At 35.8% G+C, this 15,997-nt stretch overlaps 2 protein-coding genes across 2 annotated transcripts in view; one reads left to right on the top strand and one right to left on the bottom strand.

Moving 5' to 3' along the window:
• Positions 1-8,555, top strand: part of LOC131148226 (zinc finger BED domain-containing protein RICESLEEPER 2-like) — a 30,175-nt gene extending 21,620 nt beyond the window's left edge. The window contains exon 2 of the mRNA XM_058097953.1: positions 8,397-8,555. Within this exon, the coding sequence (XP_057953936.1) occupies positions 8,397-8,555 (159 nt within the window). The remainder of the gene's footprint in view (positions 1-8,396) is intronic.
• A 5,505-nt stretch (positions 8,556-14,060) lies between these two features.
• On the bottom strand, positions 14,061-15,181 carry LOC131147672 (ethylene-responsive transcription factor 4-like). The gene has a single exon (XM_058097187.1). The coding sequence runs from the start codon at positions 14,945-14,947 to the stop codon at positions 14,276-14,278; it is 672 nt and encodes a 223-aa protein (XP_057953170.1). The 5' UTR covers positions 14,948-15,181; the 3' UTR covers positions 14,061-14,275.
• Between the last annotated feature and the right edge of the window lie 816 nt (positions 15,182-15,997).

Here is a 15,997-nt window from a genome sequence, read left to right as displayed (position 1 = left end):
TATTTCTGATTTTTAGCGAGACACAGATGGATCATACCACATACCTGACAATTGATCTTTTCCCAATCTTTGTCACCCATATCCGCTAGTTTATCATCTAAAACAATATCTAATTCTTACTAATACAGGATGTCCATAACTTCATGTTGCCATATACCAAAATTATTGTTACTATCAAATTTCTCCTCCTCAAACCTAGCATTAGCTATTGTCTTTTACGATGATGTCAAAGTCGTTGGGGTTGGAGTTCGTATGGACAGGGTTTCTTCTTTTACAGTTTCTACCATCTTCTATATATATATATATACAATAGCAACCAACAAAGCAAAAGGCCTAGGATGAATGGTACGTACCAACTGTGTCTACTCTGTTTTATCTTATGAAATTCCACTTTGACCAGGCTGACTTTTATGGAGCGACTGAGCCGCAATGGTCTCTAAGCACTTGCTTAGATAAGGTCTTTGTTAGACATCAAACGTGGAATCAAGGATCCTAATAGAGGAATACCTTCGTATTGATACTATTCAACCTAGCTCTGATACCAATTGTTGTGCCGGGAACCCCACTTGTGCCAAACACCAATACTACAACTAATGCTATTGAATATATAAAAAACTAAAGTAATGCAGAAACTAATAATAAAAGATAGTAAAAAGAATAAGACAAGAATTTAATGAGGTTCGGTATAGAATTACCCACATCCTCGGGCATCGACGATTAATGCCCTACTTCTTGACAAAGTACAACTTTGAGGTGTGTTTTACAAATGGAGAGTTGAGCTCTTTATATACCTTCAACCTCAAGTTCAAAAAATACTTCTCAACAATGTAGGACAAACAACAACAAATAAAGTTCAAAACAACTTTTCTACCAATGTGGGACAAAAAAAAACAATATTCACCTAAGTGACTAAATAAAGAGTCATCTAAAAGTGGTGTAATTCAAACACTATAGGCAAGACACAAATCATCTAAGGATGGAATCACTTACCCCTTAGGCAACATAGAAGTTGTAAATAGCCACTCAAACAACAAAGACCACGTAGTCATAGGTGACGTTGGTCTCCTAATTCATCAGGCGAAGTTTACCCACTATCAAGTGACGAAACAGACAAGCATTAAGCAAGCATGTCGACCATAATAAATTAGACTTTTAATGTAATGAAACGATCCTAATTTATGATTAGGTCTTAACATTTTTTATAAATATTTTTTATTATTAGGATTTATTATTTTGATTTTATGCTTGTAATTGTATAATTAATGTAGGTTTGACTTGAAAAGGGTATAAATATGTGTAATGGACATTATAGGAGGATTTCTAACTCAACTCAACATACATCATGCAATAGCCAAATGTTAAATAGGCCTTAGTCCCTCTTATCTTTTTTATCTTTTTTTTCTCTTTCTCTTTCACTTTCTTCTCCCTTCAGTCTTTTCCTTCTCTATCTCCCTTTTACATCTTCTAATTTAAGTCTTTTCACCTTCCTCTTTTCTCCCTTTTTCTATGATTTTCTATAATTTTTACTATCCATAGCCTTACACTTTTAATGGAAGTTGACATAGTGAGTCCATTAACAACTAATCCACTATATCTACCCATCTAAATTTATACCACCTCTTAAAAGGTGCTTAGTTTTTTATCACACATATTTTTGGCATACCCGTGTGGGACTCTTTATGCTATCAATTACCAAAAGTGTAAGGTAAGGTCATTATGTCGCAGAAGCCAATTGGACTTATCAATGCTGAATTGGCCATGATTTGACAACAATTGGCTATAAAAAGTATTCGAGCGGCCATTCACACTTCTCACAAGATGACAATAGCGATTTAAACAATAATAGGCAATCTATAAACTAAGATGAGATCTTGGATAAAGAGCATGCAAAGAGATATATTAGGCAATTCAAGATTTAGAATAAGAACACCTGTGAAAGCCTCTACTGCCATTTGCCAATACATTACAAGAAAAAGGTTATTAGTGACGGATCTAAGTTTGTCACCATAGCTGCGGATTCTAATACTTATAAGTGACGAAATATTCAAACCATCACTAATAGTGGAGTATTAGTGACAAAAAAAAAATTATCACTAATATCCTACGACCATCACTATAAATTATACATATGGCCGGCTCAAATTCGTTACTAAAGCGCATGTATTAGTGACAGATTTAATAATTGTCACTAATATGACTGTAGTAGTAACGATCAAGAAACCGTCACTAATAGTACGCTTTGTAGTGACGAGTATTAAAACCGTTACTAATAATTAACTAATAATGATTATAGAACCATCACTATTTTTATTTTTGATTACATAGGAACCCCAATCACCAACAAGCCCTTCGGACCCGACTAATATTTGGGCCCCATAAGGTTGATTCTATAGTGACGGTTTGGGTCATTTAGAAAAATTGAAGTAGAATTACAAAAAAATTCATAAATTATTAAAATTTAAAGTACAAATAATTCAAAATTAAAATACATACAAGTACAAATTCAAATTAAAATATACAAATTAATTCTGTTCAATGAATAAGAAATACAGGAAAACTCAAAAGTTGCGCGCATTCGACTTGACTGAAGTGTCTAACATTATCGTAGTGTTATGAGAGCCGCAAACCCTACAAAATAATAATTTTACAAGAAATTAGTTAGCTAGTATACAATGTTTGAACATATATGTACATAGCATGATTTTGTGTTCTTAACCAAAGAACAATCCATATTTAATCATAAAGCTTTAAGAGCCGGGTAGGATGTTTAGAGTTTTCAGAAGAGCCTCAATATTCAAAAAGCAAAGCACGTGATGCAAATGGGTTCTTTATGCTCTATTTCTAAGAATGGTGCTTAGCTCCTCTATATATGTTCATATGCATGCATTTACAATTAAGGATGAAGATTAATCTTCATTTAGCAATCACCCATCCTTTCAATGACAATTTAAGCATGCATCATATTATAAACATTTAGCACTTGATTTTTTTAACTTTGTTTATTTTAGGAAAAAATTTAAAAAAATTTGGCAGCATGCCATCTGTAAATCGAACATTTCCCAAATTTGTAAATCTAAGAGAGTATACCAGATAGCCTAACAGTTTTCTATAGCATACAAAACATAAATCACTGTATCAGCCATGCAGGTGACATTCCAGATAAGGCATGCAATCCAGTAGCTCAAATAATAGGTCATACAAAATATAAACCATCCATCAAAGAAATGTAATCATTCACTCGATTTGCAAAAATGAGACACAAATTTTCACATGCTTATTTGAGTGGCCATCCAAGAACACATCTGAACTCTACAAGCACTTATAGGGCAAACGTGTCCAGGATTTTTCTCTCTTCCGATGCAAGCCTCTTGTAAAGTTGCTTTTGATGGTCTGCAAACTCCACGAATAAATTCCTTAGCTCCTTAGCTATCCTGGATTTTGCAGTTCCTGAGTGACAGAGCTTTAATTTTTGCCAATTATAGCATTTTTGCTCTGTAATTCCTGCTACAATATGAGAATTATAAAATCAATTATGCAATTCCACAACAGAGCTCCAATAGTAGCACAAAAATCTCACTTTTATAGTTGATGCTATTTCCTCAAAAATTAATAAAAATAAAATGAAAGAACATGCCAAGGACATCTGTTTTAGGTTCCTAATTAATGATTTAAACAATCCATACCTTGGTATCTTTTCAATTATCACCCACAGCCTGCAGAAATGAACAAAACAATGAAAGCTAACTGATAAGGGAAATATAAGTTCTAATGAAAGAAATTACTCCAAATCCAATATAATTCAATATAGAAATAGAGCAAAAAGTGAACACTGTACAATCAACAATAATAATGCATTAAGTTGATACATTCTTGTCTCCAGGTTCTCTTTAGAATCCAACACAATGATTCCCATTGCGTATGTCTTTGAAGACAAGCTTGTAAAAATGCAGGCTTGTGTTGATATGGTCATCTGCTTCTATATGAATTCAACAACTATTCTTGGGGACAAGTCTTTCTCCAAATTTTCAATTAATACGAAATGGTCATATCCAGTGATTCTATTTATAAGTGAAGTTTCCCCGTCCATATCTAAATCTTGCTCTATAAACTGAGACAAGTTGACTTGTTCTTGACATTTGAACTATAAATATCGTCATGGTAGGTAGCACTTCCAACATTAGAATCACCGCCTTCTTTTGAATCTGATCTAGATGCTAATAGGACGATAGGCTAGTTCTCCATTATTAAATTGTGTCTAAGCAAAATATGTCCAACTCTGAACAGAGTAAAGTACATTCATTCATAAATCAAAAAAAAAAAAGTCAACCTCATACCATACAGAATAATAAGGAGTTAATTTGTAATTTCATTTTGACCAATAAACCCCCTGTACAATACTATAAAAAAAAGAACATCCATTATTTTCTATTCACAAGATGTGCTGAAAAGATAAAAAACATTCACAAAAGCAATTAAACAAAGATATTAATTGACTGGATTATTATCACAAATTTCAAGACTCCATTATCCCCTACTCAGCTTCAAGCACATCCTCATCACATTTGATGAGACCAATAGTGACCTTTTAATATGAAATGCAAACACTCTAGTATATATGATATGAAATGTATGCTCAGTAGAGTAAGGGTGCTTAAATATATTTAAACCCTAACAAGATATTTTCTCCAAAAAATATATTTCAATAATAATATGGGAGAACCTAGGGTTCTTGGTCTTAATAATATTTTTGCAAAAACAAAGATGAGTGATCTTGATGTTGAGAGAAATATGCACATGCTTCAAAGATCAAAATAAAATAAGTATTTCTCCAACAAAGATTAGTAATAAAAAGTATTTGGAGAAATTAAGAGTTATGCTCAAAAAATTGTTTTTGCAATAAACTCAATCAAAATAGATGCCCAAACAAAATAAATACTCTTTTACAAAAGATTTTCCAAATAGCAATAAAGAGAGTAAGAGAGTAAAAATTTGACTCCAAAATGATTTTTCAAGTAAAATAGTATGTGGGGGAACTTTGATTAGGGAAAAGATTTGAAAAAAAAATTAGCTAATCAAGTTGCTAATTTGAGTTATGAAAGGGGTATATATAGACTCAGGGAAATTTTTGACTCTTAGGGACACATTGGATATTATTAAAAAAGTTTAATTAATTTTAACCCTAATTACGCCAATTAAAAATGAGCAACCCGAGAGTTTTGGTCGCTTGAACACTCACAAAGAGAAACAACATTTTTTGAAGTTTGGGTGCCCGTGGACAGGGTTGGTTGGTCGAACCAAGGCGATTTTCCAAAAGATCGCGACTTGGTCGCCCAGTCTAAAGTTCAGTTTACCAAACTCACGTGTTCGGTCGCTCGATGCCATTTTAAACGTGAAGGTTGGGCGCTCGGGGTAGGTGAAAAGTGACTGCTCTAAGGTTCGGTTGCCCGAGGACGCTCAGTTCAATTTGGTTCGGTTGCTTGAACTAAGTCAAACTTTTGACCGATCAGCTTTTTGGTCGACCGAGGCAATTGGCTTGCTTGGGTTCAGTCGCATGAAACCTCTCAAATATGTCCTATTTGGTTTCTTGAACCTATTCAACCATGTGTGAATAAGTTATGACATTTTGTGCAAAAGGCTAAGGTTCCTAGGGTCAAATTATGATCTAGGCATTTTAATTTACCCTAAAAAACCTGGCGTCAGTCGACCGAAGTCAGCCCTAAGGTCTGCCTACGACATTACTGAGCATCCAAACATATCATGCATGCATATGCCATATATTACAGACCATATAGAGAAATAAATGCATATACAACTGAAATATGTCTTCTTCTTCCTTCTTTGCTCTTTGACTCCATGGAATACACTAGATTTGAGCTTTAAAACCCCCATTGGCTTCTATGTTTTCTTGATCTTATGTGTGACCTGAATTATACCTGTTCAGCGCTAAAATAGACACATAAAATGCTGGTGGTTTGTCAGCATCAAAATAGAGATCGGACTCAAAAAGCCAATAGTAAAGAAAAAAGCTACAGGATTTAAGTAACGGATTCTTTGGATAATTTGACTTGTTGAAATGATTGGTTGGAATTGTTTTATATTTTCTAAAATTGGTCAAGGTGAGTAGGGTCAATTATCTTTGTTTTTCTTGCTAATGCTATTTTGAGCATTAGATAAATTGTGGAGATAATTTAACCTAATTTTTTAGTAAAGTAGATAATAAACATGGATTGACTTATTATTTCAGTAGTTATATAAATATGTGTATTATTAAAATCGTGTGGCATGAGGAAAAATGAAAATACTGTGTTGAGTTATGAAATATGTATAATATGTTGAAATACTAAAATAAATTAAGATTATATTGTTTTTAGAATTGTTTAATTAGAGCAGAGTATTATTGTTAAATTACAATGTATAGTTTGAGAACTCCGATGGACTATAGTACGCACGGTATCGTTGTGAAAGTTATAGAGAGCTTAGTGCAGCCACACGTCTTAGAGAGAGTGTTGGTATTGAATAGTCGATTGAGCTGTGAAGGGTAGAGTTCCCTTTAGAGTCTAGATCGGCATGGGAAAGCCAATCGGACTAGTAGACTAAAGAGTTGGGAATTGATTTAACTCTGGTGGGCTGACCATAGTTAAGTCTAGCCTACTGGACGCACAACCCGTCGTGGGGGGAAGCATATTGGTTTTTATCCATCTGGAAGTGAGTTCTAAATTCATATTTGTAGATTTAACCAGAGAATACAAAATATATGAAGACTGAGGATGTGAAATGTGATAACAGAGTATGAACAAAACAGTGCATGTAAATACAAAACAGCATATGTGAATACAGAATATATGAAGACAGAGGATGTGAAATGTGATAACAAAGTATGTGATAGGAAAATAAAGCATATGAAAATAGAGATTATGAAGAGTTGGGTTTTACAGAGATAACAGCATACAGAGTAAAGTAACAAAGTATTAAATATAGTAGTATTATATGTATTTGGGGCGAAGTAAACATTCTGCTCGAGGGTTTGCTAAGAAAGGAGAGTGCCCTGATAGGTATTAGTTGTAGCTATACCAAGTTGCATAACGTATTAGAGTAGAGGGGAATTACATGTATGGGCGTGTAATCTCCCCTATCCTCGAAAACTTTCGCTTATAAATAATTTTGTGTGTGTGTGTGTGTGTGTGTGTATTAGTATTATATGTATTTGGGGTGAAGTAAACTCTCGGCCCAAGGGCTTGCTGAGAAATGCGAGTGTCCTGATAGGTATCAGTTGTAGTCAGACTAGGTTGCATAACGTATTAGAGTAGAGGGGAACTACATGTATAGGCGTGTAATCTCCCCTATCCTCGAGAACTTTCGCTTATAAATAATTGTGTGTGTGAATGTATATGGTCTGAGAATGATTTTATAACTCTGGTTAATTAACAACTGATGATATTTTGTATACACTAAACTCATGATGACCACACACTGGCGTTAATCTATTCCGTCTTACTGAGATGTGTCTTACTCGTTATACAATTCATCTTTTTCAGGACCTCCGCGTGATCGAACTTAGTGAGCTTAGGGCAGGGTTTGTTGGCATAGCATTTTTGTGAGAGGGTATAGATCTTCGATGTAGTTTTGGGTTTATGTTTTTTTAGTTTTCTGAGATGTATATATGGATGCTGCATGTCGGGAAATTTTTGGGATGTTTATATAGAACTATGGTATATTATTGAGGATGTTTATTTTTCCGCTGCGTGATTAAGGTTATGGTATCAGACACAGGTGATTGGATCACATCACACCCTGGGCTCCACTTGGCGGGTTCGGGGCATGACATTTTCCCTCCAAACCCCAACCATATTAACGTCCCCTTTTCAAAAATTGAAATCTGTGCTGGGTATCCTAAGTCAAACCGTCGACAGTTTGGTGACAAAATGCAAATTGTCTGAAATTAGGTGGCAAACTGTCGACGGCTATGGCCAATCCATCGATGGTTTCCTTGCTACTCCTCAACACTTGGAATTTTCACCATGTTTTCTCCCTTTGTATACATAATCAACAATATTTTTACTAACTTCTATCACACAAATTTTAAATTCAATGAGATCAACCTCACTAGCAACCACATATTTGGCATTATATATTTTTAGGATATTAATTTTGAAAAAAAAAGTTCTTGACGATTTTTTTATTAAAATTGTAAAAGAATCTTGAATACTGTATATTATCTGAAGAGAGAATTTACAATTGTATATATACAAAATTACAGCAACTGAATTAACAATCAGAGAATAAAGTAACAACTTGGATAACAGAGTTTGTAACTGTTTATGGCTAACTATGTTGTGTTCTAATTTAACTAAATAATATTGAAACTGGAGAGAATAATTTTCTGTTGCATTCGATAGAGAACTGAAGGATGGAGAGCTGAGAAACTGCTGCTGTGCATTGTAGGAGATCTGTTGCTGCATTGTGATGAAGAGCTGAAAAGCTGGCTGCTAGATAACTGCTGTTGCTGTGATATAGTATCTGTTAATATGCCCCCTCAAGATGGAGATGGGGAATGAATATTTAACATACCCATCTTGCGCAAGAGATGGTGAAATGCATCAGTCCCCAATGCTTTTGTAAAAATATTAGCTAACTGGTGATGTGTTGGAATATGAAGAAGATGGAGAAATCCAGCTTGGAATTTATCATGAACTAAATGACAATCAATATCTATATGCTTCGTTCGTTCATGAAAAACAAGATTAGAGGCGATGTGCATTGCAACTTGATTATCACAGAACAAAGAAATAGGTAAAGAAATCGAAACACCAAGATCTGTGAGTAAGTTGACAAGCCATGTTAATTCACATGCAGTAGTTGTCATAGCTCGGTATTCAGCTTCAGCAGAAAACTGAGAGATAGTGGTTTGCTTCTTAGATCACCACGAGACAAGAGAATTACCAAGAAAAATGCAAAACCCAGTAACTGATTAGTGAGAATTAGGACAACTAGCCTAGTCTGAATCAGTGAAACCAGTAAGTTTGAGTGATGAATGAGTAGAAAAGAATAGACCTTAACCAGGAGAACATTTAAGATAACGAAGCACATGATAAGCATAATGAAGATGAGGTAATCGTGGGGTATCCATGAACTGAGCAAGAGTTTGGACAAAGAAAGGCAATGTCTGATTTGGCAATAAGACGACGATATTGTAAAAGATCTAAAAGAAAATCACCCTCAGATCGAGAGAGTTTAAGATATTAAGTAATGGGGAAAGTGACAGGTTTAGAACCAAGAAAACCTGTATCTTGCAAAACATCCAAAGTATACTTACGTTGACAAATAAATTTTCCTTTGGAAGATCAAGCAACTTCAAGCCCCAAGAAATACCGTAAGCAACCAAGATCCTTGATTTGAAAATTTGAATGAAGAAAATGTTTGACAGTGGTGATGGAAGCAATGCTAGAGCTGGAAATTATAATATCATCGACATATATACACTAGAAGGGTAGTAAAAGCCGAAGGAGAAGTTTGAGTAAAAAGACATGAATCAGGCTTGGACTGAGAAAATCCATATATAAGTAGTGTGGCAACAAGCTTAGAGAACCATTTTCTTGAAACTTGCTTCAAACCATTAAGACTCTTGTGAAGTTTGCAAACTAAATTAGTCGTTTCCTTTGTTCCATAACCTGGAGGAAGTTTCATATAGACTTCTTCTGATAAATCACCATGTAAGAAGGCGTTGTTGACATCGAGCTAATGAATAAACCAATTTTTTGTTGTAGCAACAGCTAATAGACATTGTATAGAAACCATTTTGGCTATCGGAGAGAATGTTTCAAAATAATTGATGCCTTCTTGTTGAGTGTAGCCTTTAGCTACTAGTCGAGCCTTATATCGTTCAATGGAGCCATTTGAATTGTACTTAATGCGATATACCCATTTGCATCCAATGGGTTTGTAACCAGGAGGTAACTTAGTAAGAGACCAAGTCTAGTTTACCTCAAGTGCACATATATCCTTAGCCATGGCATCGCGCCATTCAGCATATTTAACAGCTTGATGATAATATTGTGGTTCAGTATGAACAGAGACATTCAATATAAAATAATGATAGGCTGAAGAGAGATTACAATATGATAAACTAGAAGATAAAGGATACGGATTACCTAAGGATGGCAAGTCTGAATTGTGAAGAGAAGAAGGGACTGATGTAAAATTATTGGCCAGGGAACAATGATAGTCACGCAGATAAGAAGGTGGATGGCTGGGACGTGTCGTTCGTTGAAGGGAAAGAGAATTAGAATAAGAAGGAAAATCAGATGATTGGGATGAAGACGATGGCATACTGTTTGATGAAGATGGAGTGTTTGATGAAAGATGAAGAATATTAGGAGAACAATTTGTTTGAGGAGTAGGCAGAACAATATCATAAATTGATGGCGTCATAAGAAAATCTGAAGGTAAGGAGGCAAAAGGAAATTCATTTTCATGAAAAATGACATCACAAGAAACAAATGTTTGATGAGTTTGTAAATAAAATAGTTTGTATCCTTTGATGCCAAATGGATAGCCAAGAAAGATACAACGACGAGAACGAGCATCAAATTTGTGACGATTGAGAGGAAAAGTGGAAGCAAAATAGAGTGCACCAATGACTCTCACGTGAGAATAATCAGGAGGTTTACCAAATAAAAGTTCATAAGGTGTTTTATTTGATAATAGAGGAGTTGGAGTACGATTGATGATATATGCAGTTGCTAAAATGTAGTCAGACCAGAAGGCTAATGGAAGCTGAGCTTGGAAACGAATTGATCTTGCAACATTAAGCAAATGTTGGTGTTTTTCGTTCCATTATAGAATTTTGTTGAGGAGTATTAATACATGATTTTTGATGGACAATCCCATTTGAGTGATAAAATTCAGTCATATTAAATTTTGAACCATTATCAGTTCTTATTATTTTAACAGTTGACTGAAATTGATTGTGAACTAAAACAAAAAATGAATGAAGTAACTTACAAGTCTCAGATTTTGATTTCATAAGAAAAATCCATGTGCATTTGGAATAATCATCAACAATGGACAAAAAATAATGAAAGCCTTGTAATGAAGGAGTTGCAAATGGACCCCAAATGTCTGCATAAATTAATTAAAAAATAATAGTGGCTACAAATTTACTATGATGAAATGGAAGTCTATGTTGTTTGGAAAGTGGACAAACATTACATGTATGTTTGTTTTAAGTAGGAAATGAAATATGATCGCTTAACAGATACAATCGTTCAAAAGAAAGATGGCCTAGTTGTTGAGGCCAAAGATCAAACGACTAATGTGCATTGCTTGAAGAAGAGGTGGTATTGACAGTATGTGCAGAAGAACAATTATTCTTTGAAAAGGGAAGCAGATGATAAAGGCCATTAGATAGTCTGCCCAGTCCAATCATCTTCCACAACCGCAGGTCCTGTTATATACATTGAGGTTAAAGAGGAGCTACCATTGGGAACAGTGGAAGCTGCCAAAGCTGAAGATGATGGAGGTGAAGGCTGGAGAAGAGCCAATTGAGTGTACTGTTTTTGAGTGAATGGTAAAGAAGGAATATATTAGATAACCTGATTTGCAGAAGAATTTTCTTTCTTTGATTTGGTAAATTTAAATCCAGGTGGAAAACCATGAAGGCGATGGCATTTTGTAATAGTATGACCTGAAATTCCACAATGAGAGCAAACAATCTTGTCTTTCTTGAAAGACTTTGCAGTATTGGATGAAGGTTTAACAATTGTAACCATAGCAGCTGAATCAAAGATTGGAGCTGAAATTGAAGTAAGCTGTCGCTGGCCTTCGTCTTGAAGTAGCAATGAAAATGCTTTTTTAATTGTGGGAAGAGGATCCATCATTAACAAATGACCTCGTATAGCTGAGAAAGAATCATTTAATCCCATAAGAAATTATATAGTATAATCAAATTGTTCACTTTCAAACACTTTCTGAAGTGCTCCACAAGAACAAGATGATAAATAGGAGCAACAGGGAGTCGGACGGTAAGTCTAGAGTTCATCCTAGAGAGTCCTTAGTTGAGTATAATACTAAGTGATAGACAATTTCCCTTGAGAAAGATCTGAGAATGATTTCTTTAGATGATAAACTCGCGGTGCACTGTTCCTAGAAAAACGTTGTTGCAGATCCAGCCATATATTTCTTGCATTATCAGAAAATAAGACACTGGATGCAATGTCTTTAGATAATGAATTTGTAATCCATGCAACAACCATTGAATTGCAGCGCCCCCATGCAAAATGAAGAGGATCATAAATGGCAGGTTGTGGAAAAGAGCCATCAATAAAATGGAAGCTTATTTTTAGCATGAAGAGATGTAATCATGTAACGACTCCATGTATAGTAGTTTGTTTCAATGAGAGGTGTTGTAACGAGAGCAACACCAGGACTATCTCCATGATGCAGAAAATAAGGATTGATAAAATCATCCACAATTGATGAATTTGATGAAGTAGTGCATGAAGAAGAATTGGTGGAAGCCATGAGAACTTTAAGAAAACTTTAGGAAGAAAATAAAATGCGGAAGAACTTTAGAACTTCTCTGATACCATATTAAAATTGTAAAAGAATCTTGAATATTGTATATTATCTGAAGAGAGAATTTACAATTGTATATGTACAAAATTATAGCAACTGAATTAACAATCAGAGAATAAAGTAATAACTTGGATAACAGAGCCTGTAACTATTTATGGTTAACTCTGTTGTGTTCTAATTTAACTAATTAATATTGAAATTGGAGAGAATAATTTTCTGTTGCATTCGATAGAGAACTGAAGGATGGAGAGCTGAGAAACTGCTGCTGTGCATTGTAGGAGATCTGTTGCAGCATTGTGATGAAAAGCTGAAAAGCTGGCTGCTAGATAACTGTTGTTGTTGTGATATAATATCTGTTAATATTTGGAATTTTATATTTTTAACTTCTATCTCAAAAATTTTAAATTTCATGAGATCAAGCTCACTGAAAATTATCACATATTTGGAATTATATATTTTTAGGGTACTAATTTTGAAAAATGATCTTGACATGGCTTTCTTGCCAAAATTTATAGTTGGTATAAATTTTGAAACTCAACTTCTTATTTACAATATTTTGTAACATCAGTCACATTATTGCATAAATTTTCAATCTAAATTTGTCAGACAAACACAAAAAACATGTTAGTCAACATGACATTATAAAAATATAATTACAACCCGTTTTAATCATAGTCAAACTCAATCAACCATTAATGTCTGATTCACATCGCAAAAATATTTTTATTTTGCATTCTTAATTTCGAAATAATTATATAAAGGTCCCTTATTAGCTCGAAACTTTCATGTTGCTATGAATTTTAAGAGGGGTAGGAGGCATTGAGTTGGAAATGAATTCTCTAATTGTATAATTCAAGTTCAATTTGTGCCTCCAATTAATAAAAAAACCTATAAAGATATATCCACTGTTTTTTGTAATTTTTTTTTTTTATCTTTCAAATATGTATAAGAAATTTTAAAATACTTCTTCAAAAAGAGTGAAATGTTTTTAGAATCATTCAAAAGTTTAAAATTGAAAAAGACTTGACCCTATTCATTTGAGAGACCGTCAATTTTGGCCCATGAATTTAGATTTAGATAAATTTAAACAAAATTTAATATAATTTTTATATTATTTTTATCTAAATTCAACAATTCAAATCTAAAATTTCTTTCAAATATAAGCCAAAAATTCTTAAACTTTACATAAAGCTCAACTATTTTTTTTTTCATTATAAAAAATCCACTGTATAAAAATGAAACGAGAACAATCCAACCACCAATACAACTAAAATAAGAAAGCGAAAGTCTCGGAAATAAGGTCAAGTCGTAAAGACTTGCGTCAGACGACTTTAGACAAAGATGAAGTCTGAGATTGGAACCCTGTCGCCCGCAGGACACATTCACGATTTACCTCAAGGAGTACGACTGGCGTAAGCATGAGATTAGTGCATAAGCTCAGGATACCATCGATATAAAAGTGTTTATTTTTCTATTGCTAAACACCATTAATTAAATTAAGAAAGTCGTTAATGAGAGGAGAGGTTACAACAGTAACAACATAGGGGAAATTATAATTAATTTCCCTATGCTGCAAAAAAGGGTTTTGTAACTTTTTTACATCAACCACTAAAGTCATCCATCTCTTCATCTCTAAAAAAAAAAAAAAACATTAAAATCTACAATTTAAATAAATAAATTAACTCTTCTCCGAGGAAACGGATCACTCATCCGACGGCGGAAGCAGGTTTAGATCAAAACCATGAATTACTTTAGGCTGAGAACTATTGCTAACATCATCAACGGAGGATGAGTCCGATTCGCTCTGTGCTCCAGAACCAAATCCCGCATTATATTTCGGGTCGACCCGCATCCGCTTCCCTCCTTTTGCCATCTCCGGCGGCATAGCCGCGTTAAAATAAAAAACAGGGGGCGCCACCGTCCCTCCAGGCGCAGCCACCGCTAACTGCTGGTGAAAGAAAGGGAACCGAACTGCAGCAAACCCACCTCCCTCGCCAGCGGCAGCGGTGGCGGGGCGGAGAGTGAGGCGCGTGGGGTCGAGATCCGACGGCGCATGGGGCACCCGATCGGGGCTGGAAGACTCAACGGTGCTGCTCTGGCTGGGGCTCCGGTTTACCTCATCGGATGGGGGGAGGGGGAAGTTGGTCTTGGCCTTGGGGCCGCGGAAGTTGCGGGCGGCGTTGTCGTAGGCGCGTGCAGCCTCCTCGGCCGTGTCGTAGGTGCCGAGCCAGACGCGGCTCCTCTTGCCGGGGTCTCTGATCTCCGCCGCGTACCGGCCCCACGGTCGCTTTCTAACACCTCGGTAATGCATCTCTGAGCCGGCGCTCATCGCCGCGGGTTTCTTGGCGGGACTGTGTTTCTCCTTGAGAGCCATAAGGGTCTTTTTTTCTCGAATCAAGAAGTGTTATGCGGTTTCGAATGGAAGGAAAAGGGTGGGTTTGAAATGGAGGGAGGAGACGGACGTTTTATAGAAGGAAGAAGTGAAGGGGGGGGGAGAGAGAGAGAGAGAGGATGGGGATGATTGTGGCGCAGTCAAGGAGGGGTTTGACTGTAGAAGGGGGCGCCGCCCTAGCCACGAGTGTGGCGACAATATTATTATTATTGCTGTTGTTTGGACTACGTGTCACGCGGAAATTACGAGAAAAAAAGAGAAGGTGGATAAGGCGGCATTGTTAAGCGGCCGTATTTACGGGTTACGGCCAACCGCGTGGGATGCTTTTCACGCTCTTGCGTTTCACTTCCCATGTAGAAGAGTTTTAGAAAGAGCAGGAGCGTGGTGACACGTGCTTGGAGTTGGCTTGGGAATGGAAAGAGGAAAGCATTAGTGGAGATCGGTGACCATCTGTCCTCACAACCTGTCAGCGTTACTCTCTCTAGTCCGCCGGCTGCCCTCGCATTACACGGTTATCTTCCCTCTATCTAGTTTGGACCGACTCTCAGCGATGTCGACCATTCAGAAGGCGACACGCGTCCAGGTTATGCGCGTGACGCGTCGTTCTGCGATAGCCCTGTCTCGATGTCATATCAAAGCTTCGGTGCGACCGAGTTTCCTTTTACCAATCGCGCAGTTTCCTCCGCAAAGCGATAAAAAGGGCTTGCCGTTTTGTTCGCTCGCAGTTTCCATTTGCGTCCGACCACTCACGCGCTTTTATTTGAATGCTTTTACCAGCCACTGCATTGCATTTACAACTATTAACATAAATTCCTTTAAAAAACTAATTTATAATTTTTTTTAAAAAATATTCTAGGTTCATATTCTCACCTAATTTACTAGAACAACGAGCCTCACCCTCTTTTAATAATTATTAATTAGCAATAGAGATGGAATTTTGGGATCCATGGGTGACTTGATGAAGTCCCTAGGTTAATTGGACCGATGGATAAATGGATAATTGAATTGATAACATCAACATAATATAAATAT

Source organism: Malania oleifera, chromosome 2, assembly GCF_029873635.1.
Source record: "Malania oleifera isolate guangnan ecotype guangnan chromosome 2, ASM2987363v1, whole genome shotgun sequence".
Classification (NCBI taxonomy): domain Eukaryota; kingdom Viridiplantae; phylum Streptophyta; class Magnoliopsida; order Santalales; family Ximeniaceae; genus Malania; species Malania oleifera.
This window is presented reverse-complemented; position numbering and strand designations above follow the sequence as displayed.